This window comes from Brachycentrus maculatus, unplaced genomic scaffold (genome assembly GCF_059751285.1).
Source record: "Brachycentrus maculatus isolate JH-2025_06_01 unplaced genomic scaffold, ASM5975128v1 h1tg000261l, whole genome shotgun sequence".
Classification (NCBI taxonomy): domain Eukaryota; kingdom Metazoa; phylum Arthropoda; class Insecta; order Trichoptera; family Brachycentridae; genus Brachycentrus; species Brachycentrus maculatus.
Genome location: NW_028281012.1, coordinates 1901652 through 1929519, shown reverse-complemented (window position 1 = coordinate 1929519; position 27868 = coordinate 1901652). Strand labels below are relative to the sequence as shown.

At 32.4% G+C, this 27868-nt stretch overlaps 1 protein-coding gene across 1 annotated transcript in view; it reads left to right on the top strand.

Annotated features, from left to right (window-relative positions):
• Positions 1 to 27868, top strand: part of pico (ras-associated and pleckstrin homology domains-containing protein pico) — a 150325-nt gene that overhangs the window by 28451 nt on the left and 94006 nt on the right. Inside the window, exon 2 of the mRNA XM_088266059.1 lies at positions 22706 to 22831. Coding sequence (XP_088122185.1) covers positions 22706 to 22831 — 126 coding nt within the window. The remainder of the gene's footprint in view (positions 1 to 22705; positions 22832 to 27868) is intronic.

Below are 27868 nucleotides of genomic sequence, written 5' to 3'. Positions count from 1 at the left end.
GAATCTGGAGTAAGGAATCGATTCCAAATTATAGGTAATGCGTTAACTAGTGTATAAATCGTAGTCGTACAGGAGAAAGTGACCAACTAACAAACGTAAAATGTTCAGGAGGGCCATTAAACTGTTTTTACACTTTTGTCATGAATGCTGTTAATCATTTTAACAAGTCAATATATTATACTTCCTTTTCTAAGTTTAAATTGGCTTTGGGATGTTTTCCATGTCCACATTAAGCTAGTAAGATGTCAAAAAAAATCAATTACATTACCTGGATTTAGAGAAAATTAAGTTGCGACTTATCGAATACTGGGCCTTAAGAGACGAATATTGCATACTGATAAATGTATAATGCAATAAAATGTAATTAATGTTACACTCTAATATTTATTTAATATTACCCGAGACTGGTCTCTGAAGCGCAGGGGTGATCACCTTGCCTTCATGTAAGTAACGATCAAGACAAAACTGCATAATTATGATGCAGTGCCCTATGCACCATTGAGTGCCGATAAGGTTTAGAAGAATAATTAATTAGTAAAAATTCCTAAGTTTCAGTAATAAATTAATATTATAATTTTTTATGTAATGTGTAAATATTGCAAGGAATAAAGATAATAATTTAAAAACTGAATTATATTTACCATACGTACATAGGTTAAAGTCTAACGATCATTTAAAACAAATTTTGCTGATTTTTTTTGCGTAGGCAAAAAAGGAATATAATCGTTTGATTTTCAAACAAATTTTAAATCTCGCGTCTACCTCGATATTACAATTTAGCTTTTTACGCAAAATTTTAACAAGCCTTACATTGAAAATAATTCTCCAGCGAAGTTATTATATGTAGTTATAAAATTATTGTATTATATGTAGGTTATTATATTATTAGTAGACATCTTGAAATTTTAATTACGCATCGGGATTTTTGAGGTTAGAATTCCAATTCGTCAAGATTTTATGTTTTAAAATGCCTATTAAAATGGTTTTTTCATGGGTTTCAATAGTTTTAATTGCAGCAAATTTGAATAATTTTTCATTTTTTTGCAAGGTGAAGCAGGCCGTAAAAAAACTAAGCCTAGCTTACGTGTATTCCTCTTTTAAATATTTGTTTTAATTTTGCATAACATCAAATAGTTCTATATCGAAACCACGTAGTTTTACATAAAACTATGTAGTTTTGCAAAAAAATAAAGAATTTCTATATTAATAAAACTTGTAATTTAAATAATAATAACCATATCCGCTCCCTAGGTGGAGCATATGGAGTCCACAAACTGTCTCCAGGCTTTTCTGTCGGCTGCCAGCTCCCTTGCATCCTCCCAAGTCAGATCCGCGTCCCGAAGTTCTGACGAGAACTTGTAATTTTAATAAAAGTATATAATTTTGCAGCAAAATTAAGTTTTTTGTTATTTGATAAAAAGATAAATATTTGTCGTTTTATTATTTACAAAAAAATCAATTGAATACTATTTATGTGAGCCTAAGCAGCTCATTATAAAAAATAGGTATCAAATTTTGGTAGTGTGGGTTCGAACCGAGAAATTCTTACTCAAGAGTCCGCGACACTAACCACGGGACCACAACCCAAAACTTCCACGTAGTTTTACATAGAACTTGTAGTTTTTATAAAAATTAAGTTGTTCTTTATCAAAACCATTTAGTTTTACATTAACCTATGTAGTTTTGCATTAAAATCAAGTAGTTCTATACATAAACCACGTAGTATTACAAAAACTTCTAGTTCTGTATGAAAATCATGTAGTTGAAACAGTAAAAAAAACTTTTTCTTATTCCAGTTATGGTTTAGGATCGGCAAACTTTCGTTTTTGATAAATGATGGGTGCATTATGTCCTTCGCAGCAACCCCAAATAGTTGATTCAAATTGGCGAGAGTGAAAAAGCTGGTTCCCATCGATTGAGCCTTAAATGGTTAGAACCCAAAAATGGTATCTTGCACGCTGTAACTCGCTACTCGGTATACCTTATGCGGGTCCCAAGAATGCTTCTAGCGGAAGGACGAAGGACTCTAAGGACGATCAACCCTCGAGAATAATGTTATCGCTTCATGGTAACCATTTCGGAATTCCGCAATTCATCGCTATGATATTCTCGTATCGTATTCATATAAAAACTGCTGTTCCCAGAAATATTTTATATATGTACATACGAGTATCTATCTTTGCATCGAAACAAAGAGCCACTATATTCTTACAAAAATAATAAATTTGGATAATTTATATAGCGCCATTTTCGTAAAATAGTACTTCAAGGGGCCTTTTGAAAGGCCTCTCAGAAGAATGTGGGACAAAACGACGTATGATAGATGTGCGAATAGTGAAATAAGGAAGGAATGCAAAGCTGAGAAAAGCATTATCGATAAAATTAAGAAAGGTGTGTTGAGATGGTTTGGACATGTAGAACGAATAAGTGAGGAAAGAACGGTAAAACAAATTTATGAGGCGAATGTAAGTGGAAAAAGGAGCAGAGGAAGACCGAGAAAAATATGGCACGATCAGGTTAGGAGTCGCAACAATCGGCGGGTATTTATGAGGAGATGCATTAACGTGGAAGAGGCGAAGAATGTTTGCAAAGACGAGTGGTGTGGCGTTCTTTTCTCTCTGCCTACCCCTGCGGGGAAGCGGCGTGATGGTTAGTTAGTTAGTTTAGAATTGAAGAAATAGTTTCAATATGTTTGTTCTTTTTCGGCCCGTTTCCTGGGCTATAAAATAAATCTCTATTAGAATGGAGGACGCCTTTGAAATTGTAACTCAATAAACAATTAAAGTAAGTAGTTACTGATCAGCGCCAATAGACGGGTGGTCCGGAGTCCCAATTAGGTGCAAGGATAGAAATATTCCAACTTAATAATGTGCTCTAAGCGAGCCGAGCGAGCATTTCATTGAACGAGCCATTTTTTATGTTTCCGTACGTATAATACATAGCACACACACAATCGCCGTGATTCTGGCCCCCTAGCCAGGGGTCGGCAACCTCTTAGACCAACAGAGCCAAAAGTGAGTAGCAAAACGGAAACTCATGCCTCTAGAGAGATAGAGCGCTTGTGCACTACACGGAATTTTACCGTCCGGCAGTCCGTTTTTTTTTTTTTAAATAAAAGTGACTACGACAGTTAAGCGTTATCGAATTTACGCGCACTGATCAAGTACACCGATCCGAAAAAGACGGCAAAAAGCACAAGCCAATAACCAGATTGCCGCACGGTAAAATTCCTATAGTGCACAAGCGCCTTAGATGTGCCAAGCAAGTGTTTTTGCCTAGATTACATTCGTGAATTACATGAAATTACAATAACTTTAAACATAAACAGTAAATCCACTCACGAGTAGGCATATGCCATAAAACTTTAAAAAATGAAGCCTGAGTAGGGTCATGATAAGCGGTGTTGCATAAACCGTAGCTAGATTTCAGAGTCACTTGGACGTTCGGTAATTTAAAAAAAGACGTAGCACCATCACTCCTTACTCAACCAAACTAAAAATGAATACGAACAGAATAATATGAAAATAATACTAATCAACATTTCTTAAAAAAAAATCATTTCGTCAATTTGTCAAAGAAACAGCTACACAAATTCCTTACATGTGGCTCGCAAGCCACTCGTTGTCGACCGCTGCCCTAGCATATAAATTATCTTAAATACGTAATTGTTATTATTTTCGTCGGTCAAAACGTATCGATTTGACATTCAGAATGGCTTGTAAAGAAAAACGGCTAAACGTTATTATGACAGGCGTCGAATATGTTTACCCTATATCTGGAAATGATGTATTCAAGCTGCATAGGTACTAGGAGGATTTAACTCCTCCCCTTGACTTTGGTGAGATTCCTTTGATGTGATAAATCTATACCTTCTTCACTACGCCAACGATGTGGCTTTTCAAAATTCGGGGTAATGTTTTAAATGCATTTAATATTTCAAGAGTATGTTTACGAGTTTAATGCTGTTATTAAAATGTGGAGGTCCTCACCAAAACGTTAGATTTCCATTTAAAATGATTTTAGTAACCAGGATTCTAGCTTGTAAAATTGTTACGTTTTCTCTAGCTGCCCGACAGTTTACATTGCGCTTCCACATAACAGTATACCTACTCTAATTAAATTAATCTCACTGCATTGCCTTAAAACGCAGCTTATAGAATGTTAAATCCACATGAAATGCAAAACTAAATAATTTTTTTGCAAAAAGTTTTGGAATACAAATATGTTATTTATGCTAGTTTTATTTTTTGTATAATAGTTTTTTTTGTGTGATATAACTTTAGAAGCGATTTAAAAAATGGTTATATGATATAATATAATATTAAAAATAATAAATATAGGAACGAAAAATCCTTGGGCTGGTGTCGGTTGGCGTAAAGTTTCACGGAAATGATATTTTTAAGATATATTCCGTTTTTGTTTTGAACGAATATCCACCATACATAGATCTATAAATCAGTATATTCATTATTTTTTTGTTGATAGATTTAGACGTTTGTTTTCCGTAATGATTTTAGCGCATAATTTATCATACCAAACATCTCGACCGTCAAATCTTGTGACAATTGTAACTTTATTACATTTTTTTTATATTAACAGAGACGAATAAGATTTTTTTAAGAGTTGAAGATATAATTCTGGGTATTAAAGACAATTGAAAAAAGGGTATTAAAAAATGGAGCAGAGGAAGACCGAGAAAAACATGGCACGATCAGGTATGCCAAATACTTGAAAGTGGTCAGGTTAGGAGTCGTAATAATCGGTGGGTATGTATGAGGAGATGCATGAACGTGGAAGAGGCTAAGAATGTTTGCGAAGACAGAGTGGTGTGGCATTCTATTCTCTTTGGCTACCCCTGCGGGAAAGCGGCGTGATGGTTATTTAGTTAGTTTTTTAAAGACATTAAAACTGCCAATGGCTAGTTTTAACTGTCATTTTTCATACTGTACGGTATTTACCATTCAACTCCCAATATACATATTACTTTGATTATTAAAAAACTCATCTACATTTATGACGAAACGAAACACACGCTAGTTCGAGGCGCCATCTGTTTGAATTTTGTGTAGTATTCTTGCTGGAACCTTTTATCTAAATATGTGCTGAGAATATTTCCCAATTATGCTTTGTTTCGGCTTTCATGAACATACTCGTATTTTATAATATATTCTTATTTTTTCGTAGCCAGTTTTTTGTTTATAAAAATATTTACTTTATTACATATTCTACGTACACAAATTCTGGATTTTACCTCCAGGGTATTATGATTATTATTTTTTAATATACAAAAGAGACATGCATGACAATCTCTGTAATTTAATGACAATAATACACACATAAGTACACTCACACACACACCACCCTCTTCTTCTTTTTCTCTCTTTATATTCAACAGTATTCATAACATAAATGTGGAATTATTAAATCCTTTTTATATTTTTTTTATGTACAAGCTGCATAATTCCCAAACAAATAAAATAATAATGATAATAATAATAACGGTAAAATTTAAAAATTGGATGTAAATATTTGGAAATACATACTCTAAATATTTAAAAAACTATTTTTGTTATCACATGTTCTTTTCATTTCAAAATTCTGTAATAGGAAGAACATATCTTGCGAATCGCAATCAAAGAAATGTAAAAAGGGTAAAAATTATGAAAAAAAAAATTAAAAAAAGGTGGACCTCGGGTGGACCAAAATCGCATGTGATAAACTTTTCGTGTAGTTTTAAGTGTGTGGATAGTGTGTTATGGTAGTGACGGGTAGTATAATTTGCATGCTATTGTAGTGGTTGTCCTGACGAAGAGACAGTTACGTCTCTAAACCGGTTGACATTAAAATCTCAGTGAGTAGTTATGTTCTAACATAACTAAAAATTTTGTAAAAACATATAAGAAGAAAAGTTATTTTCAACGACGTGGTTTAGGTCACGTTTGATTTCCACTGACTCATTTCGATGGTACTTAAAAACTTTAGCCCTCGGACGCTGTGTGCGGTTTGTGGCGAGAAAATTTAATATTGGTCGGATGAATCCGATTGTTGAAACAATGTCGTAAGTTTTTCTTACATCATAAAAACGTGACCATACCTATTAGATTGCCTGGGGTCCTGGTTGGAGACTGGAAAACTTCCTGAGATTCGCAACTCGAGATGACATAAGTGTTGACATATCATATAAAACGTTCCGTCAAATTTGTTTCCGGTCTAGTTGAGATCATTGTTTCATGAATGATTCACTGCGGATTTTTGTATCGATCGTTTACTTTTTGAAGCTTCATTCGAAGGCGATAATTGGACAATAATCGACAATACAATTTCAAGGACGCGTCACGTTTATTAGGCTCATTTCATTACATATTCGTACATGTTCGCCTCCGTAGTGTAATGGTCAGCACGCTTGGCTACCGTTCTGGAGGTCCCGGGTTCGATTCCCAAGGGGGGTAAAATAAATATAAGTAATTTTTCACTGTCATATTTATTCAATATTACCCTGGACTGGTACCTGGAGCGGAGGGCTGATCACCTTTCCTTCATGTGTAAGCGATCAAGATAACACTGCGTTTGTATGACGCAGTGCTCTATGCACCATTGGGGTTTTATTATTATTATTCATTACATAATATAAAGTTACTTATTTGCAGAGACGCAAATAAATAATTTGTGTAAAAATCGGAGATAAAATCACCAACACATAAACGTTTCTCAGTATGTGCGTGCGTGCCGTGCTTTACGTACATATTACAAGCGCACGCGGCTAGATAGACACTGCTCCTTTTAGTAGCGCGCTAGTCGTCCTTACTTACCACAGCTAACAAAATTGATAAATTTCAACTTCAACTTTGGTCAATAAAAGCAACGTTTAGGAATATTCACATTTTGTCATTATTAAATCAACATTTTGAGTGTGTCCAAATACATGTTCACAAAATCTGGATTATCTCCAATTACAGGAGTTATTTTCATATTATTTAATATGAAAATAACTCCTGTAATTGGAGATAATCCAGATTTTGTGAACAAGTATTTGGACACACTCAAAATGTTGTAAATAAATTATCTGGTCAAATTATAAACTTAAATAATAAAAATGAAAATGGTATTTTCTGGCGTTTCTCATGTGTGTGATTATAATCCAGGATTCGGACCACACATACTAATGTAAGAGTGAGTTTCTGCTTAGTAAAAAGCTTCTTTATATCTCACCTATAGGTGTCTCTAGTGAAGTTCTAGTGATTCAAGAACATGGTTTCTAAATTGGTTCAAATATATTGAACTTCCGAGAATTTGAGTAGTGTGGTTGTCAATAATGGGTAGAATTGGTGAATGTTACACGTGTGTAAAGTGATCACTTAAACCAGCCTATGACGGTCGTCAGCCCCGTAAATGCCCAGACTTCCATATTCTTCTTCATCTTTGATGAGATGTCAAAAAATAATTATTAAATCACATTTTCATATGGTGTACGGAAGTTTTTAGCACCGTAAGGGAATGGTAAAGGATGTAGAGTTTTCCTATTATAATTCAATAAAAATAATAATAATAACTTTAGAGTGTGAGTGTATGTTTCCGTACATGTGTTTATGTCTATGGTTCACTGAGAAGGAAGGAAGTAGGTATTGGTGTTGACATGGTCATTATTTTTGCATAAATTGATTGATGATTTATATATTAATTTATGGTGGCGTCACGTTGTTTTATTGAACTTTGACTGGCGTCTGGGGACTTCTAATTCAACCCGACTGTTGATATTACTTATCTAGCAGTATAAATTATAATTACATTGAATATAGCCAACCATTAATCACCATTAAATTACAATATGAATATTTCATAATATGTATTTGAATCCCATCAAATTCAAAATCACTTCCTCTCGTTCTTCTTCTTCCTTCCATCTCATTTTACTTACCCTCCTGTTACGTAGACTTTTGAACCTTTCTAGTAGTGAGTTTTTTTTGTTTATTTTTTCACTATTTATAATTTCTGATTATAATCAATGCTATAAATAATAAAATAACAACTACATAATTTTATTTGACCAGCGACCGGGTTTTATATTTAATGTTTGATTAACATATGAAAATAAGTATTTTGTAGAAAAGCAGAGAAAGCATTTGGACATTTTTATTAAATAATATAAATAAATTATGTTATTTGTAAATCTCTGATCTATTTCTTTTTTAATTGTAAATATTTTTCTGTAAATATGCCCATAAGGACTATGGATGTGATACTGCTGTATTCAAAAAACTGGTTTTGACAGATGAAACGAGGTGGTGTATTTTTACATAAAAGCCTTTGTGGATCCCATTGTACCTTAGAAAGCGGAAACGCATTTTAAATTATGTATGCATTTAGTTTCTTATTTATGTATATGCATTCACCCTTTGTACCAGTGCGGATATGCAGAGATTGTAAAATAAAGTATTATATTATTTTTTGACATCTCATCAAAGATGAAGAAGAATATGGAAGTCTGGGCATTTACGGGGCTGACGACCGTCATCGGCTGGTTTAAGTGATCACTTTACACACGTGCAACATTCACCAATTCTACCCATTATTGACAACCACACTACTCAAATTCTTGGAAGTTATATATATATATATGAACCAATTTAGAAACCTTGTTCTTGAATCACTAGAACTTCACTAGAGACATCTATTGGTGAGATATAAAGAAGCTTTTTACTAAGCCGAAACTCTTATATTACTATGTGAGGTCCGAATCCTAGATTATAATCACACACATGAGAAACGCCAGAAAATACCATTTTAATTTTTATTATTCAAGCTTATAATTTGACCAGATAATTTATTTACAACATTTTGAGTGTGTCCAAATACTTGTTCACAAAATCTGGATTATCTCCAATTACAGGAGTTATTTTCAGCCCCGTAAATGCCCAGACTTCCATATTCTTCTTCATCTTTGATGAGATGTCAAAAAAATATATGAAAATAACTCCTGTAATTGGAGATAATCCAGATTTTGTGAACAAGTATTTGGACACACTCAAAATGTTGTAAGTTATATATTCATACACGTTAGAATAAATGTTTTTTTAATTTAAAGACAAAATTTTACTAATTTTTTGTATTTTTGAAAGCAGTTTGTTTAAGGTAGGGTTATGTTTTAAAAAATGTCATTACAATGCACCGCATAAGATCAAACACGACTTGTAAAAAATGTAAATGAGAGACGGAGAGAGGGAGAGCATCTCAAAAAAAAAACACAAAAAACACTACAAAAGTTACAAAAAAAAATTATTCAATGTTAACACTGTCTTTGATTGGTGCTTCAATTGGTAATACTGATATTTATGGTTTGTGATAATGGTTTCTTAACTCTCATGTAGCGAAATGCGACTAATAAGCGTGATCGAATCTCTGCCTAAGAAGTTTTATTTCAAAAACCTCTCATATAACTCGAAAGATTTTATCACGTGATATCTGTTAAATTGAATTTTTATTAGGTACGATAACAGTAATATAAAATTTTAATTGTATGGCTTAATGTGTATATATATGGTCACTTTACCCTCCATAATACAGAAAATTATATAGAAAGACGATAAAAATGGGTGAAAACTTTTACTTTTATAAAAGTGTTAGTTTTGACAAAAAATCCGCCGGATATTGAACAAACTACAAAAAAGAAGCTATTTAGTGGTCTAAAATAGTGATTAGAGATTTTTTTAAAGACAAATTTAAGTAAATCAGCTCCATATCGACAAAAAGCGTCACAAACTTGTGACAGAGAGATGCGCAGATTAAAAAAAACTACCAAATTTGCGTTTTGATTAGCGTTGAGTATTCGAATTAAAAAAATATTAAAAAATATATATTTGTAATTACTTGGTAAAGAATGCGATGAAGTCGTTATTTTGGCATTCGATCGCCGATCACTCATTTTAACTGAAGAGTTGTAACTAGTGATGGATGATCTAAACTAAATACCGATTTTTTTCACAAAAATTCATTAGTCATTTCGAATTTGGGATTCGATCAATCAACCTTAATAAACATAAAAATTGTGATCATATCGCTTATTTTTAGACTCTGAAATATTTTAAAAATTTAGATAATAAACTGAAATGGAAATAAATATAATATAAACAGAGAAAAATTAACGATTACCATCCTGATGGGTCACCGCAAAATCATAATTACCCTTTAGGGATATTTTGGTTATAACTGTAGCAATGATGTTTTATCAGTAGCACTCGGGCTTGCATACCCTGACGTTTACTTACGAGATTTTACGAGATATTAACTTACGATATATTAACTTACGAGAGCTACCTCGAAAATGTACAAGTCCCCTTTCCTCGCCGCTTCTTCTCCATTTCCTTTCCCACATACGCGCAGCACTGATTTCCTTCACCTTAAACTTCATCACAAGTCATTTCCGTTTTATAAAATAAATATGTTTTCATGTTGTATCATTCCAAGATCCGAAAATCTCTAGAGCGGAATGACTTCCTGCCTTCATATTAAATCGATGCGATGCCCTGTGCACCACTCGGATGCAGAATACGATAATAATAATAACGTAATTCATACCCATGTATAAATAATACTTCCGTTTTATTATACCTGACCGTCGTTTATGCAATATAACGTATATCATAATTAAAAATCAAAAGGCGTAGGTCATTTACTTCCATAATCTGGTCAATAAACCCATCGATATTAGAAATATTCCTTCCCAAATCTTAACAATGGCTTTCTTATCGTTAATATTCTAGTGCTATACAAAACAAATGACGAAAAGCTCCTTAAAAGCAATCATCGCGTCTTAGGCATTGCGATTAATAATAATTCTTGCGTCGATATTCGATTGGCGACAATTTTGTTTTCGAGTTCGGCCAAGAAGGGTTACGTCGGCTGTTGAATTCTGTTCAATTGCTATGTATTCGATATTTTCTCGACGTTGGTTTTATTACGCGAACTCCGATGTCAAGTTTGGGTCCCCATTATATGTTGGAATTTAAAAAAAATCCCTCTGTATTTTTATAACGGTAAATATATTTGTTAAAAATCTTACTAATCCTAATATTATACACATATCGCTCACTCCTTTCAAGAACGTCGTAAATCAAAAACCGTCAATTTTCAGTTGTGCATATTTTTGGAATGCCCAGAAAATGTACTATATCCCAGCAAAAGCTGCATGATTTTAACCTAATATTTGCCCGCTACAGGGCAGAAAGTTATGTTTTTGCATTTTATATAAAAGGTATTGTTTAATTTTGTTCGACAATGTTTTTCAAACTTTTCATGGCCATGGTTTTTAAAAACCAATCATTTAATTTATTTAATGGATTTGGCAGTCGCTTTGTGGTAAAATCTATCCATTCAAGTTTTACTTGGTAAATACAGTGTTTCGATGATGCGAAATGCATCGAAACACGTCTCACAATAGATTTTAAGAAATAGTCGTATTTACTAAGTAAAGCTCAAATGTAAAATGCATTATTTAGGTTTGAAATATAAAATAACATGATGGTAAAAGGTTTTGGCGTCGAGTGCCATGCTGCGTGAAAAACATTAACTAAAAATCCATTACGCCGCTTAGCCGCAGGAGTAGGCAGATAGACAATCTTTGCCTCTGTCACAATCATGCATCTCCTCATACATCATGCATCTCCTCGTAGATTATTTGAAATAGCTGAAAAATACCTGTTAGCCAACATTCATTAAATACGATTATAACAACGTGTCACTTACAATCGTCAATTTTAACGGCGATTTCATACACTACACTATTAATTTATTTTCACTTTTAAACTTTTATTACTGCTTGATGATCTAATCGAAACTTTTTTGAATTTACGTCAGTTTTTGTCAATATCAGCATTTTTATCTGAGGCCGTCTTAATTCTTGTGAAATTCTTTCATCTCTATCTGTCCCTTACCACTGAGTGAAGATTATATTGCACTTTCTTATCTCATTACGATAACCTTCTCCGTGCAATCTTCTTCTCTCCTTGCGAAGCGATTGAAATTTCATAAATGAATAACTTCTTCTTCTTCTTCAAACCCTTATCCGCACCCGATAGGGTAAAGGGCACTGCATCATATAAACGCAGTGTTATCTTGATCGTTAACACACAAAGGAAATGTGATCAGACCTCCGCTTTCGGTATCAGTCCAGGGTTATATTTAATTACTCCCTCCCCTCGGAATCGAGCCCTGAATCTCCAGTACGGTAGCCTGATTCATTATTGACTAAACGGTGGAAACGGTCCGACGAAATAGTCGCTGTAGGGGGTAGAAACTCGCTACAAGCAGCAAATGGAATAAGTGAGGAAAATGGAAATATGGAAGATGCCTATATCCACTAGTAGAGGACAGAGGGCTCATGAAAAAGAAGAAGATGAAACGGCATTAAAAAAAACTTGCTGCTGGAAGAATATATTATAAACAATTGTGGAGGTCCTCACCAAAAAGTTACATTTCCAATATTGCGCAAAAAATCCTTTAAATGCGAATCCGTTCTGTTTACTGTATTCTATCGAAATCTTGATTAAAGTTGCGACAAAACGTGACCAATCCGGTATTAAATCGCACCAAAACGTAACAATTTTACAAGCTAGAATTCTTGATTACTTAAAATCATTTATAATGGAAATGTAACGTTTTGGTGAGGACCTCCACAGTTACAGAATGCAACTGGTTGTAAAAGAGTTGAAGAAGGATGGACCAGTTGCGAATGTACTTTTAATATGTATTGATAGCTTAGCTTAAAATACACCCATTCATTAAACACGCAGAGCACGCGCAAATATTTTTATGTTACTGTAAATGCGTCATGGCGGGACCAGGTGTGAACGAAGCCGATGAGTTAGTATTTTGGACTTGGTGTGCTACCAATTCAGACCGACAAACTCAACAGTTACAATCCAAAATGTTTAACTCACTTTAAATTGAATATTGGTATCCTCTTCAGCTGGCGTACTCCGATATTCAATTTAAGGGGATACAACGCAAACACAGAATTCAATCACCGGCCGACCACCGGAGAGGTCACACGTCTCTTCACAACCATTTTTTTAGAGAATGTATAATGGGTATTTTTTTAATTTTTAGAACATACTCAGAAATATAAAAAATATGTTTAAATATTTGTATTTAAGAAAAAATCGTTCAGTAACCTTTTTCTTTTCAAAACCATTACACAGTAGCCCCACTATAACGTGGAGATAGGTACCGCGTGATCGGAGGATATTTTTGGGGTGTATTTATACACTTAAATCCGCAGAAATTACTGAAATGAGTCATTTAAAAATAAAATACATATTTAAAACATTAATCTCCTATAATGTTCCCTCCGATAACGCTGTTCCTATCGTAACGTTATAGGCGGTTTACAGTAATTATTTCGAAGAAAAACTAATTTTTTAAATGCAAATACGTTTTTTTTACGAATATATGTTATTTAACGCATGTAGGGCTTTAAGTAAATACTACAATATGATGTGAAAACATAACAGATTATAAACAAATGCTACTATGAAGAACCACAAATAAAAATACGTAATACCTCACAATTTAAAAATAAATGCTAATGCGAGTAAAAATGCAGGAATGTAAATAAATGTGATACACATGGTGCATGGGGTACTACATCACATAATCGCAGTGTTATCTAGATCGTTAACACATAAAGGATAGGTGATCAGCCCTCTGCCTCAGGTACCAACCAGTCCAGGGTAATATTGAATATATAGAGTAAAAAAATCACTTATATATTTATATATATATATATATATATATATATATATATATATATATATATATATATATATATATGACCCCCCACTGGAAATCGAACCCGGAACCTCCATTACGGTAGCCAAGCGTTACACTACGGTGGCGAACAAGAAATGTTAATTAATGTAACAAAATATGATAAAAACTTTATTTGACTTAATTAAAGATACCCTTCAAAGTGTCGGAAAAGAAAGATTTAAAGTGTTGAAAATGAAAGATTTAAATTTGAAACATAATGTGCAAATGAAGGTTTGCAGTTGACAACAAATTATGAGGCAATAGAATATAAATATCTATCACATTTAGCGATATCTTATTTAGAAAATATGACAAGACGAATAAGACTAATAAATGAGCTATGTGATAAATCTTTATTAATATAACATATTGAATCCATTGTATTTATTGTATTGTTGTATCTTTTGTATTGTTTTTAGGGATCAACCTAATTAATTTATTATTGACTGTACACATCCACTACCATTTTTAAGACATAAATTAAATATGCCTAAAATCCTTGCACATAATAGACAAGGAGAATTTTCTAAGGCAACTAACAAATATTTATTTTAAAATGGTCACTAATCGACCTGTTAATTATTTGAAAATCTCTCCTTGAATCGACTGATGTTTTCTCCCGCCAATCGCTTGCGCCAAACCTGGATACAGGATGTCATGTCTAAAAATTAAAATGTTATGCGACTTCCTTCCTGCTGAGAGAAGCGAGCGCATCAAATCTGTTTATTCAATAGTGATGGGACTAACGTACGGAAAAGATAATCGTAAGACTAATTAATTATTAATGAGAAAATCGTAAATTTCACTTTTTGTAACATTTTGAGAGTTTCCAAATACTTGTTCGCAAATCTGGATTTTCTCCAATTATAGGATATACATAAATAGAACTTTCAAGAATTAAAGTAGTGTGGTTGTCAATCGTGGGTAGAATTGGTGAATGTTACACGTGTGAAAAGCGATCACTTAAGCCCGCCTATGACGGTCGTAAGCCCCATAAATGCCCACACTTCCATATTCTTCTTCATCTTTGTTGAGATGTCAAATAATAATTCGTAAATTTTACGCTTATTTTTATCGAATATTGTTTTATACTAACCATTTTGCCAATGACACCGAAGGTTTTTCAAAATGATTATTTTTAAACATTGGCGATTCAGCCTGCGCGGATGAATATGGTCGAATCCTTATAATATATTACCAAGTGAATGGCAGGTCTTAAGCCTTGTGAATATCCAGACTTTTAAATTTCCTTCATATTAATTTATTTTGATTTATTTTATTGTACCTTCACATGATTAAAAACTATAAATAACAATAATGTGTCCTTACTGAAATTTCTCGTGGCTAAGGGGAATATTTTATTTTATTCCATATGGTTTAGACAAGCACCTTGTCTTCTTTAATGTTGGATATGTACTTATCATTAGAGTGAACCGTTGATGTATGAAAAAAAAATAGATATCAAAGACAAATGGGTCTAAAAAGTTGCATTTTGGATTGCACAAAACGTAAAAATATTTAAAAATAATATTACATACTACTTTATTTTAATTAAATTAAACACTTGAATAATCCACTGAATTGAGTTTTATTTTTATTTACGACTAGTTTCGAAAACGACAATTGTTTTCATCTTCTGGTACAAATTAAAACTAACGAATAAAAATATATTTAGGTGTATATATAGGTTTATAAATATAGGTAGGGGGGGTTAAGGAACAACATTTTTTGTAAAAGGAAACATTGATAATAATGGTGACGTATTTTGAATCAGTACATTATTAATTATTGTTTTATCTGAATTTAATTTTTTATGTATTTCTAAATTTTCTAAATTATTCATGACTTGAACTTTATTTGTAACAGAGTGTAATAATTTAAGTGTATGAGAGTCAAATGAGTGGTTAGTTAGAAAATTTAGAAATACATAAAAATTTGAATTCAGATAAAACAATAATTAATAATGTACTGTTTCAAAATACGTCACCATTATTATCAATGTTTTTTTTTTACAAAAAATGTTGTTCCTTAACCCCCCCCTACCTGTATTTATAAACCTATATATACACCTAAATATATTTTTATTCGTTAGTTTTAATTTGTACCAGAAGATGAAAACAATTGTCGTTTTCGAAACTAGTCGTCAATAAAAATAAAACTCAATTCAGTGGATTATTCAAGTGTTTAATTTAATTAAAATAATCATGTCATTCCACAAAGTTCATGCCTAATCAATAAATAATTCCATACTACTTTTAGCTCTCGACCTGAGCTCAAAGTTTTCGGAAAAGCATTTTTTTTGCACTTTACCATCTGTCATTTCGTATTTTAGTGATAAAGACAGTATAATTAAATGTTACGATATGTACTATACTTAATAAGTACATAAGGGCATAAGTTGAACTTTGCGTTGTTACAAATAGGTAGCGTTGTTTTAGTAAGTCATTGTTTCCATTAGTATTTGGCAGGGGCGCGGCGCTCTAAGGCATCTGTTTCGCTGTCCGTAATTTTCTTTAGATCCCGGTACTTTTGAAATTTGTTATGAATTTGTTATGTTAGAATTTTCAAATGTTTTAATGATTTAATGGGTGTGTCTGTAATCAATAATTCGTAGGGGCGTTGCATTGATAATATGTGGCTGTAATAATTTTTAATCAAACGAATGGAATGTACCACTTCCAAAAATTTTAATGATTTTTTTTTAAACAAAAAATGTGTGCAATTACAATAAAGAATACACCAATAAAAATCATCACTATCAATAACAACAGATTGTCAAAACGATTCGTCACATTGGCGACTGTTACATACTAGAAAAATCTGGATAGAATTTCAGATTGGTGAAATAAAAATAAACTATTTAAACTTACAAAAATGCCAAATTATTAGATTCTATAAGAACAAGAAACTACTACTTTTTAATTTCTCGATCAAAAAAGTATATACCTTGAATCGGTATTAGAATTTTAATTTTTTTTTCTTGTTAGTTTATATTACAACTGATATAAACTTTTATGTACACTTAATTTACTTCATCTACATATTTATATTTACATTTCCTTACAGAAAACAAAACATTTATTTTTAAATTCTTTCAGACTCTTTTCATTCTTCATACATTCAGGCATCTCATCATTTCACACCCGTATACATTAAACAATTTAGCGACACTGTTTTTTTTCATAAATGCTTGTCTTATTTTATCCTTATTTCTAGTGACATGTTCATGACAATTTTTGTTTAAAACTATTTGGAAATCTATCTAGAAATCGAATATCTAGGTATAACCTTCGACACCCAACTCAGCTTTCTATCGCATATAAACAAAATAACCAACATAAGTATGAGAATGCTCGGATTCATAAAAAAATTATTACTAAAGACTTCGATAGTATAGATACACCCAAACTCTTGTGTACAACGCTGTAAGGAGTCAATTGGAATACAATTCATCAGTTCGGGCAAATAAATTAATAAAAATCAACACTATAATTTATTTGTACAATATTTTTTTAAACTCTTATCCGCACCCGATAGTGCATAGGGCACTGCATTATATAAACGCAGTGTTATCTTGATCATTAACATACGAAGGAAAGGTGATCAGCCCTCCGCTTCAGGTACCAGTCCAGGGTAGTATTAATATTAATATTAGAGTGAAAAAATCACTGATAATTATTTGACCCCCCCTGGGAATCGAACCCAGAACCTCCAGTACGGTAACCCAGCGTGCTAACCATTACACTAAGGAAACGTACAATAGCAAAGCATTATCGATAATTCTAGTCCTAATGTAGGAACCATTATTTTTAAACTCGTCCCAGCGTTCCTCAATATATGGTTTAATTGTCATTCTTATGGCAAAGTTTTACACAGGCAATTATTATGAATCGGTTTTCGACTTGATACGTGATAACGTACGGTTCAAATCACACATGGGTGGTTCAAACTCCTGTTACCCGTCGATAATGTTTTAGCAATCTTCAAGGGGCTCAATAAATATGAGCACTGTACAATTTACCCAGGAGTATGCGAGTACGGGCTTGCAACCTCGAGCGCGCAACCCATTGCTTATTTTCCTCCTATAGTATAGAGTCCTAATGGTAGGCAAAGAGAGAGGCAAAGAGATTCAATATTCGCCTCTTCCACCTTTATGCATCTCCTCATACATACCCGCCGGTTATTCCAACTCCTGACCTGATCACGCCCAATAATTAAAAAAAAACTTGATCACACCAAGTTTTCCTCAGGCTTCCTCTGCTTCTATTACCAACCACATTCGCCTCATAAATATGTTTTACTATTCATTTTTCACTCAGAAGAATATGAAAGTCTGGGTATTTACATGGCTTATGACTTGTCAAAGTCTGGTTAAGTGATCACTTTACACACGCGCAATATTCATAATTCTACCCGTGATTGACAACCACACTACTCAATTGTTTTGGAACTCCTGGATCAATCTCGTGAGATATTACATATTGTATTCAGAACAGCCATCTATGTAAGATTGAAAAAGCTTTTATTTAGCACAGACCCTTTTTTTGGATATACGTAAGATCCGAACCCCGGATTACTTTTATATACTTGCAAACGCCTGAATAAAACGTGATTTTCCATTTTTTATGCAGCTTATAATTTGATCGGCTATTTTTATTCACAACATTTTGTCATTCATCAAATCAAAACACTTATCCGCACCCCAATGGTGCATAGGGCACTGCATCATATAAACGGAGCATTACACTATAGAGGCGGAGATATACACACACACACACACACACACACACTTACATATATATATATATATATGTATATATATATATATATATATATATATATATATATATCCATATATATATATATATATATATATATATATATATATATATATATATATATACATTTTGCAATGCAAAAAAAAAACGTACTGCAAAAAAAATGTCCTTTCTGTGTTTTGAGTTTGGACAGCCCGACCTATGTGTATACCCATTAAAAGTATTATTGGAAACAAAAGTAGGTATGTTTTAAAATTAATATAATATTATTTCTTTCTCACATTGTTGTTGAATCACATTGGTCACGTTTTTACTATCCCATGCCTTGTGGATTATTCTGGAATGATATCGCTCACTCCTTTCAAGAACGTCATATACCAAAAATTGACAATTTTCAGTTGTGCATGTTTTTGGAATGCTCAGAAAATGCAATACATCCCAGCAAAAGATGCATATTTTTAACTTAATATTTACCCGCTACAGGACAGAAAGTGTTGTTTTTGCATTTTGAAGAAAAGGTATCGTTTAATTTTTTTTTAAATATACTAAATATTTTTCAAATGGAGAAAAAACCCTCAGGTTTTACCTAAAAAGATCTGTTGTACAGTAAAAAGTTCAATAAGTGGCTTGATATTTATTTTTAATACATTGTATTACATTTTTAAACATTAACAACGTTCTCCTAAAAAATCAAGTTTTTTTCATAAATGACGTTCTTAAACGGAGTGAGCGATATGTGATATGACATGTGACTAAATTAGCACTGGTCGCTAATTGCACGCTTATCTATAGAAAGATACGGTCCTGCGTAACAGTGGTATCTCCGTTCGCAGGCGGGCGTCCTCCCTTCTGCCACTCCCCCTCCCATCCCTGGCGAGCGATAGGGCTATTCATTTCCTAATGTCATTATTAAATAGCGTCGCTGAGATACCCGGATGTGGATATCATATCTTTATAAGCCATGCATCTAGTGAGCGAGCGAGTGTATGGGAGACATGTGTGCTTAGCAATCACCGAATGAATAATAACCTAAATACCTAATATGAACACGGTAAACCCCCCTACAATCTCTGCAATGGGCAAAATGATCTTACCAGCTCGCAACCAACGCACTAAATTTGGCGAGCGTGCCTTTGCTGTTGCAGGACCGACGGCGTGGAATGCTCTTCCACCAATGGTTAGAAATAGTGAGAGAAATATTATTATTATTATTATTATTATTATACCTTGTAGGTAGATTTCTTACGCGAGCTTAAACGAGTACCGATATGTAATCTTTTTTCCCATAGTTCCTGTTTTTTTCTCCATTTTTCTTCCCATGTGGAACTTACGTCCTCAGGGTAGGATGATCACCTTTTCGAGTTAACAGTAGATCGATTCGGTACCCTATGCACCATTGGATTTTAATGGAATTAAAGCTTTTAAAATATTTATATAATATACCTGAGTGACGTTTCCAGCAAGGTACGCAACATTATAAAAATATCAATGCGTACCTACTTGCCAATGCGCCCCTGCTGAAATTTCGAATGATTCACAGTTTCTACACATGAGCTTTTTATTTGAATTTTGTATCTAAATTGAGATATCGTGTGTAAAATCTACTTATTGAATCGCACATGCGTATTCATCGAAAAGTCTTCATATTTACACATATCTCTATTCAACCACTCAATCATTTTAGTAAGTTGCCTTTAAATTGTAAGGTTTTTGGTGAAGTGCAGATCGGGCCTATGAACGATGAAAGCTAAAAATATCATTAAGTCGCGCGTCGGCGTCTTGCTGAATTCCGTTTTTAATAACATACATAGATAAATGTACACACGTATTTATAATATATATATACATATATATATATATATATATATATATATATATATATATATATATATATATATATATATATATATATAAAGGTAAATAAAAATATATTCTTCTAACCCATAGGGCACCGCATCGTATTGACGCAGTGTTATCTTGATCGTTACTTACATGAAGATTACGTGTAAAATCGCTAATATTTATTAGCATCCCCCCTGGAAATCGAGCCCGGGACCTCCAGAACGGTACTAAACACGCCAACCATTGCATATATATATATATATATATATATATATATATATATATATATATATATATATATATATATATATATACTGCCAATTTTAATAATTCACTAAACTTTCACTGTTACTAACAAAATCTCGGGTTTTTAATGAAATCATTCGACAATATTTTATTTTTATCTGTAAACTTGTTGTCAAAAATCTTCTGTGAGGATGCATTTTCTGTGGTTTGGAAAGCTTTAGAAATGTTTCATATGCTTCGGTTTGTTTAAACAGTTTTAATAGTTGCACAAGTATTTGAAACAAATAAGTGTATTTCTTTATTTACAGTAATGTAAATCAACCGATAATACGTTTTGACATGAATACGTATCATGCTACTTTTGTAATAAGGATGACAGTCCTAATACTAATTTTCATATTAATACATGAAAATGACATACATAAATCAAGAGTTTTATACATTAAATATATTCCTATTATTTTGACTCCTAACCACTATCATCACTATAGATTAATGTTTTAGAGTTGTAATAAATGGCAACTAATGTATGAGAACTAAGTAACTAACCATCACGCCGCTTCTCCACAGGGGTAGGCAGAGAAACTAGAACGTCTCTCCTCTCTGTCTTCGCAAACATTCTTGGCCTCCTCCACTTTCATGTAATAAATATCCTTATACATATCCAACGATTATTTTGATTCCTATTATGTACAAGGATTAATAGCATATTTAGTTTATATGTCTTACAAAATGATTGTGGATGTGTGTTAATAATAAATTAATTAGGTCTCCTGCATTAACAAGCTCACCTCCATTATTTCTTGCTGCGAAACACGATGCAACTCCAAAATCTCTTCGGTGGTCATCTCGGCTGTCCAAACTCAAAACACAGTAAGGGACATTTTTTTGCACTACGTTTTTTTTTGCATTTTTGGACTAAGTAGATTCTGAGAAATAAAAAGACTTTGTTTTTTGATCCACTCACATTTCTATTAACAACCAACTAGTTTCGGCAACAACCTGTTTAATTTATGACTAAATATATTTATAAAAACAGAAACAGTGTTTTAAAACCAATAACTTGTTTTAAACCCAATAACTTGTACCCTGTTTAGTCATAAATTAAACTCTGAAGAGAGCAACAGGTTGTTGCCGAAACTAGTTGGTTGTTAATAAAAATGTGAGTGGATTAAAAAAAAGTCTTATTTTTTCTCAAAATAATACATCAATATGACCCACAAAGTTAATGCTTTCAATATTCAAAACATAAGTAGATTCTACTTAGTGCAAAAATGCAAAAAAAAACTTTTCCAAAAAAAAAATGTCCCTTACTGTGTTTTAAGTTTGGACAGCCGAGCTCTTGACTGTGTTCTTTCACAACATCTTCAATATCATATTATTTTTTGACATCTCATCAAAGATGAAGAAAATTATGGAAGTCTGGGCATTTACGTTGCTGACAACCGTCATAGGCTAGTTTAAGTAATCACTTTACACACGTGTTTCATTCACCAATTCTACCCAATATTGACAACCACACATTTCAAGTTCTATGTATATGGACCAATTTAGGAACCTTGTTCTTGAATCACTAGAACTTCACTAGAGACATTTATTGGTGAGATGTAAAGAAGCTTTTTACTAAGCAGAAACTCTTATATTAGTATGTGAGGTCTGAATCCTGGATTAAAATCCCACACATGAGAAACGCCAGAAAATACCATTTCCATATTCTTCTTTATCTTTGATGAGATGTCAAAAAATAATACGAAAATAACTCCTGTAATTTGGAGATAATCCAGATTTTGTGAAGTATTTAGACACACTCAAAATGTTGTATCTTCAATATCGTTGTTATCCACTTCGAGTCCCGGCGCGGGAGTCCCGGTTCACAAGTGAATTTTTTCATATTATAATAATATAAAAAAAAATAAACTTTTTCATATTTTTTATTTTTATTTTTCTCGTTATGCGAATCATTCGTTATAAGAGGTTACACTGCATTGCACTTTTTAGTTGGCAAGTGAATAATTTTGACTCATTTCTGTTCACAGATGGACACCGCGCTGTCGTCTGTCTCCATACGGGATGCCAACACGGCTGCATCATCGGATGAAGAGGAGGACAATCCGGAGCAACTTCTCAACGAGTGGCTCGGAGAACTTGACATCCTGACTGCGGTAAGTGGCTTTTACTCGTCTGCAAATCATTCAGGATTTAAAACATTTTGAGTGTGTCCTAATAAATACTTGTTCACAATTCTGTATTATTATCTCCAATCAGGAATTATGTTTTACAATATTAATAGTGTAAAAAATTCATAAAGATCGAGAGGAAGGCGTTACAATTTTTCGGGTAATCTTTTACCTGCTCCAGACTCAGCCCACTCGACGTTTCGAGACCAATTGACGACGTTTTAATCTATTTACAACATTTTGAGTGTGTCCAAATACTTGTTCACAAAATCTGGTTTATCTCCAATTACAGGAGTTACTTTCAAATTACTCATATTACATATTATTATTTTATGTTACACTTGTGTAAAGTGATCACTTAAACCAGCCTTTGACGGTCGTCAGCCCCGTAAATGCCCAGACTTCCACATGCTTCTTCATCTTTGATGAGATGTCAAAAAGTAATATGAGTGTAAAAAATAACTTTTAATTCGAGATTCAACGCAGCTGTCAAATTTAACGATAACGAGACATTCATTCTAAAATATAAACTAACTACATATCTTTTACTTAAAAAAATAAATCAAAATAAAATACAAAATTTTCTTGAATGCTTTTCGCAGATTTTATAAACTTTATAAAATAAAACAACTTTGTTTTTAACCACTTTTTTATTGGCATATTTTTTCTCCAACCGGTTTCGACAAGAACCTTGTCACCTTTGGGGTTAAACATGTAATTATTTTTTAACTAAACGAGTACATGTTCAACCCTGATGATGACAAGGTTCTTGTTGAAACCGGTTGTAGAAAAAATGTACCAATCAAAAAGTGGTTAAAAACACAGCCTTTTTATTTTATAAAGCTTATAAAATACATAATTTATAAAATAATTTATTGTTAACACGTACAAAATATTCATCGTTTACGCTTCAGTAAGCTGATGTAGTACCTAATGTGTGGAAATATCATTGGTCAAAAATAGTTTCCACTAATTTCTTTGCAATTTTCCAAACAATATACATATATGAATGGTAATACTATACGAGTACTAAAAGGACTCGTATTACAACTATTAGTATTACAATTCACAACTTTACACATATCAAGCATATCCTCTTCCCCGAATCCCACCCTCTGACTAAAATTAAATATTCTACATATAAGCATTCATGATTGAATTCAAGTTTACCCGAGTGCATCTTAAAATAAAACAGCATCAGTGGTACCATGGTTAGTGTCCCTGACTTTGTGTCAGATTTTCCGAGTTAGAGCCCATTTGAGATTCTTATTTTTAATGACGAGGAAATTGGAATTATGAAAACTGTAAAAAATATTTCATTTATTTATTTGTATAATACAAAATTGTTTAGTGTACTTTTAGTGCTGTTCATAAGTAAAACATTTTCTTTCCGTTGGCTGTGGCTATCATCGATCTGTCATTTAAATTCAGATGTGAGTCAGTTTTTTTGTACTAAAGGGGCGTTGTCTAATTATACATTAAATTATTTATAAAGTACGATGAGATATTGTTTTTTACGTTACTTACAATGAATGATATTTGTGTATCTTTCAAGAGCATTATTTTTTGTGTCTTTAATGTTGACATACTGAGGGATATCTACCATAGTTGATTATCAATGAAACTTTTTCTAAATTTACTTTTATAATGAGAAAACCACAAAGGACTCATCGAGACAATCTGGACGGCCATGAATACACGCGTCCCACTTCAGAAAAGTTAGAAACTGTATCCTGTGCTTTATTTTACCATATATTATTAAAAATTAACATTAACGAACAGGATTCTGAATAGCTCCCTTTGTATGATATGAAATGGGGTCAGGTACAGCTTGTCACGAAACATGGCGTGCTACAATGAGTATTACAATATTCACCAAAACTTCCTTTCGCAGATATCGATTTTATTAATTAGAGTGATTTAGATGTCGCCAAACAAAATGATTTTGTTATGATTTTTAATGGAGCGACAGAGTATCGGTTTTATGTGATCAATTATGTGTGGTGATCGGGAGATAAAGTACGATTCGATTTTCTCAATTTGGTTTAGAAGGTGCAAGAAGAACGATAGCTGTATAGTAGAATATTCTCAATCAGTACTGTTTAAATACTCATAATTTACCAAAATGAATATGACAGTTCTTTCCCTACAAGCTATCAAGTTTCAATGTTACATACATAGGTATGTATTTTGTATATTAAAAGCATTGTGGTATGGTAATATAACACTCTCCTTATCATTCATCGTTCACTTTGTGTAATACCACATTTATTAACACATATTCGTGACTACCGGTTTCGTAATAATCATTCAATCATCAGGTCATTAAAATAAAAATAATGCAGTTAGACATTTAGAAAAAAAGTTTTTTTTTCAAACCGTAATAATTTTATTTTAATGGCCCGATGTTGAAATGTGTATTCCGAAACCGGTAGACACAATCAAATTTATTATAAAAGTGGTATTCCGCAAAATGATAATTATAAGGAATGGTAAGGAGAGTGTTATAAAGGTATGGTTTAGAGACGATTACCTTGTTTACTGGTTAATCCACGGTTTACTAGCACTCGCTAAATGCTTTTGCGTCTCGCACATTTCAGATTATCGAAAAATACGTACTTATTGCCAGATTATTAACGGTTTACCAGCCGATTCAAAGGTTACATTTTATTTGTTTAAAGATTTTATAAAGTAATCCGTAATATGCAATATACCGTTTCAGCACAAAAACTCCATTTGTCTTCCATACTTCCAATATAAGTAGAAAAATGTAAAATTCAGGAAAGAAAGATATGCCCAATTCCGTCTACATGACCTGCCATCATACTTTTAGGCGTTGTGCATTAGGCTCTTAGAACCATACCATTCTGGTATATAGTCATAAAAATTAGTTTCGTTATTAATATTATGTATGTAGGTAAGTAATCAAGGGATTAATTGATTATTTATATTGGGTGGGCGTTGAGCAAGTTCTATCAACTTGCATTTTGTGTATATTACTAAGCACGATGTAACCAGTTAACTACAGAGAAAGCGGCTATATTTCAAACTTAATAAAGGTCTTGAATTAAATCCAGGATCAAATAAGGCTTGAAGGTTGAGGGCGGACATTTCAATTAACTAACTTGTTCTTCGGGTACTCCTCATTCTCTGTCATAATTTTTTTGTAAATTATATTTATTTAGAAAGATATCACGGTTATATAAAGAAATGCTTACAAATTATAACGCTTTTAATAGTCCGCCTCCGTAGTGTAATGGTCAGCACGCTCGGCTACCGTTCTGGAGGTCCCGGGTTCGATTCCCAAGGGGGGTAAAATAAATATAAGTGATTTTTTCACTGTAATATTTATTCAATATTACCATGGACTGGTACCTGAAGCGGAGGGCTGATCACCTTTCCTTCTTGTGTAAACAATCAAGATAACACTGCGTTAATATGACACAGTGCCCTATGCACCATTGGGGTGCAGATAAGGTTTTATTATATTATTTATTATTAATATTTAAAAAAAAAACATTGAAATAAAGTAAAAAAATACGTGTACAAATTATCTGGTCAAATTATAAGTAATAAATTATTATATTTTCTGGCGTTTCTCATGTGTGTGATTAAAATCCAGGATTCGGACCTCACATACTTATCTAAGAGTTTCTGCTTAGTAAAAAGCTTCTTTACATCTCACCAATAGATGTCTCTAGTGAAGTTGTAGTGATTCAAGAACAAGGTTTCTAAATTCGTTCATGTATATAGAACTTCCAAGAATTTGAGTAGTGTGGTTCTCAATAATGGATAGAATTGGTGAATGTTACACGTGTGTAAAGTGATCACTTAAACCTGCCTATGACGGTCGTCATCCCGTAAATGCCTAGACTTGCATATTCTTCTTCATCTTTGATGAGATGGCAAAAAATAATATAAAATACGTTTATTAAGAAATAATTTCCTGTATGTATTTTTTTTAAATTATGTTAATAAAATGTTTTACAACTAAGATTAATATCGTCTAATTAAGATATAAGTATAACATTTATTTTATTTTCTGAAGTATTTAATCAAAACAACGAATAATCAAATAAAACAATTTTTCGTATTTATGTATGAAATATTGTATATTAATATATTTTTGTGATGTATGGGTATTGTTACAAACCATTATTGAAGGATTTGAATCAAACAACTGATGTATTTCAAAATTTGCAGTGCATTCATAGAGTACATAGTTGGAGTATTGTGCAATACGGTATCGCTTAGACGGTGTTCCCTTATTTATGCATATTCTGTGTTCGTTTGCTGTTTGATACAATGGTTTGCAAGGTGCATTGTGCATTGGGATACTGTGTATTATACTGCATTTCATGTACACATATCGCTCACTCCTTTCAACAACGTCATAGATGAAAAAACTTGATTTTTCAGGAGATCGTTTTTAATATTTAAAAATATAATACATATTTTAAAAATAAATAACAAACCACTTATTTAACTTTTTACTGTGTAACATATCTTTTTACGTAAAACCTGAATGTTTTTTCTCCATTTGAAAAATATTTAATATTTATAAAAAAATTATTAAACAATACCCTTTCTTCAAAATGCAAAAACAACACTTTGCATAGAAAAATCCCTCAAGTATTCTACCCTCCCTTAAAAGTGTGGCTGATATGTTATAGATGTCTCAACAGAGACGAATCAACTTACGTATTAATTGTTAAATAAAACACAGATTTTTTGAGTATACTAAGTTGTATTTTATTGTTAAAAATACAAAAATACAACTTGGTTGACTCAAAAATCTTTGTTTGATTTAACAATTAAAACATGAATTAATAAGGAGTTCTACAAATTAAACGCTAAATCAATAAATAAACGAATTATTTTTTTTTTAAACAAAAAACTTTTTATATAAAGCGACTCTTGGTTCTCTTTAGGGCAAATCATTTTTTGCCGATGAATTCAAAACGGATTTTAAAATTGAAATTCGATTACATTTATTATCTACCAAGATTCTAGTTGGTTCAG